The 2,211-nt window shown below is 49.5% G+C and overlaps 1 protein-coding gene across 2 annotated transcripts in view; it reads right to left on the bottom strand.

Moving 5' to 3' along the window:
• LOC108251229 (sodium channel protein type 4 subunit alpha) overlaps positions 1–2,211 on the bottom strand; it is a 102,022-nt gene that overhangs the window by 56,247 nt on the left and 43,564 nt on the right. For both annotated transcript variants that reach the window (XM_037973131.1, XM_037973130.1), the window contains exon 14: positions 272–392. In XM_037973131.1, the coding sequence (XP_037829059.1) occupies positions 272–392 (121 nt within the window). The remainder of the gene's footprint in view (positions 1–271; positions 393–2,211) is intronic.

The following is a 2,211-nucleotide window of genomic DNA, read 5'->3' as shown; positions in this document are numbered from 1 at the left end:
GGTCCTGTTGGAGCTCTAAACCCGGTCCTGTTGGAGCTCTAAACCCGGTCCTGTTGGAGCTCTAAACCTGGTCCTGTTGGAGCTCTAAACCCGGTCCTGTTTGGAGCTTTATGAAACTTTATGAAACTTAAAACAGATTTTAGGGTCTAAATAAGAGCGACAGTGTTGCCGTGGTGACGAGCTCCGGTCTGTTTTTGTGACATCAGTTCAGCTGAAAGCAGAAAACAACAAACAGCTGCCTCTCAGCTGCAGATGTGCGTTTTCTCCTCACCTTCCATGGCATCCGTCAGGTAGCTGGCAGCGCTCAGCGCCCTCCCCCTGCGCACCGAGCCCTGAGTGGACGAAGGTCGAGGAAGAAGCATCGTACTGAGCTCGGTGGTGGACGTGGGGACCTGAGACACAGAGACAGAGGACGGAGACATCTTTAGGTGGGTTTGGACCACCTGAGCGGTTCATTCATTCAGCTGTTATCACACGCACGCTGGAGGCTGCTGGCGGGTCAAACATTGTGCCACAGACTCTTTGTTCGGCTGCGTGCTTCCCGTCGCCACGGCAACAGATAAGCAGGTAACGACTGGTGTTCAATGAATCAGAGAAATCATCGAGCAGCTCAGTTAAAAAAGGCTGCTGGATGAGTTTCTGACGAGCTGAAAAGCTCCACTTGACTCTCAGACCTTCAGACCTGCTGCCGGCTGCAGAAATCATCCTGAGCTCCGGGTCGGGACCAGAACTACATGAGCTCACAGCAACACGCCGCCTGAATGCATATCACCCGCCGCTGCTTCCTGCTTTTATTTTACTGCACGTCTTTAATAAAACAACTCCTCCTGCAGACTTCGTGTTAATTCAGCTGTTCATACGTCCAAACCTTCGGCTCGTTCAGCTGACGGCTGCTGGGATGGCTGCTTTTTCTAACTTTTATGCCTTTTCAAAATATTTCACTTTTTTAACAAATATTTTCCCCATAGAAACAACTCTGAAGTTGTTCAGGTCAGACTCAGATTTGAAGACTTTCAGGTCTCAGATCTTGAATGTAATCAAGTTGTTGGAATATTGAGAAAACCTCGATGTTCTTCTAGAAAAAGTTTCCTTTTAATCCAAGTAAAGCTTCACTTGAAGTCTGTAAAGGTGAAGCTCCCAGGTGAGTTTCAGTCCTGGGACTCTTCCAATAAGACGCCACGCATGGACCCAAAGGCCGCCGCCCACATCCTGTCAGGAAAGCACTAGGGAAACCTCGAGCTGCTGCGGGTTACCACGGTGACGGCAAAGCGTGTCCTCCTCCCACTCAGCAGGACAACCGGTCGGCGCTGAAACACTTTGTGTCCCGACATGAGACCAGCTGGAACCTCCCACACAGGCCTGCAGTCTCCCCTCGGAGCGCCGAGTTCATCGGAAGTTTCAGCCGCTCTGTCAGAGTGGAGGAACATCTGCAGACTCTACAGCATCTTCATCATCTTCATCATCTTCATCTTCGTCTTCATCATCATCTTCATCATCAGCTGCTGGTGTCGGCTGCAGGAACCATTTTAAAAGTCCTTCACTAACCATCGAGCTTCTTTACTGTAATCAACCTCAAACTGTTGGTCCCACCTGTGTCCTGATTGGCTGGATGGAGGACTTCCTGTCAGCTTTACAGATACTGGGAGTGGTTGTAGCTGAGGGTCATCCCCAGCAGATACTCTGAGGGCTGACAGATCAGCTGACATCTTTGTTTCAAACTTCAGCGAGCGAGGCTGGAGCTGGAAGCTGTTTCCCTCCACTCCTCACAACCAGGATAACTAAACCTTAACCAGGTTAACCACCTGGACTTTAACCAGCATAACTAAACCTTAATCAGGTCAACCACCTGGACTTTAACCAGGATAACTAAACCTTAACCAGGTCAACCACCTGGACTTTAACCAGGATAACTAAACCTTAACCAGGTCAACCACCTGGGCTTTAACCAGCATAACTAAACCGTAACCAGGTTAACCACCTTGACTTTAACCAGGATAACTAAACATTAACCAGGTTAACCACTTGGGCTTTAACCAGGATAACTAAACATTAACCAGGTTAACCACCTTGACTTTAACCACTCTTCACCATCTGGTCACAGGCGTGGAGCTCCTGACTCTTTCGGCCGTCTGTCCTGACTCTTTCGGCCGTCTCTCCTGACTCTTTCGGCCGTCTCTCCTGACTCTTTCGGCCGTCTCTCCTGACTCTTTC

The sequence above is a fragment of the Kryptolebias marmoratus genome, linkage group LG21 (genome assembly GCF_001649575.2).
Source record: "Kryptolebias marmoratus isolate JLee-2015 linkage group LG21, ASM164957v2, whole genome shotgun sequence".
Lineage (NCBI taxonomy): Eukaryota > Metazoa > Chordata > Actinopteri > Cyprinodontiformes > Rivulidae > Kryptolebias > Kryptolebias marmoratus.
Note: the sequence above shows the minus strand (reverse complement) of the source record. Positions and strands in the feature narration are given on the sequence as shown.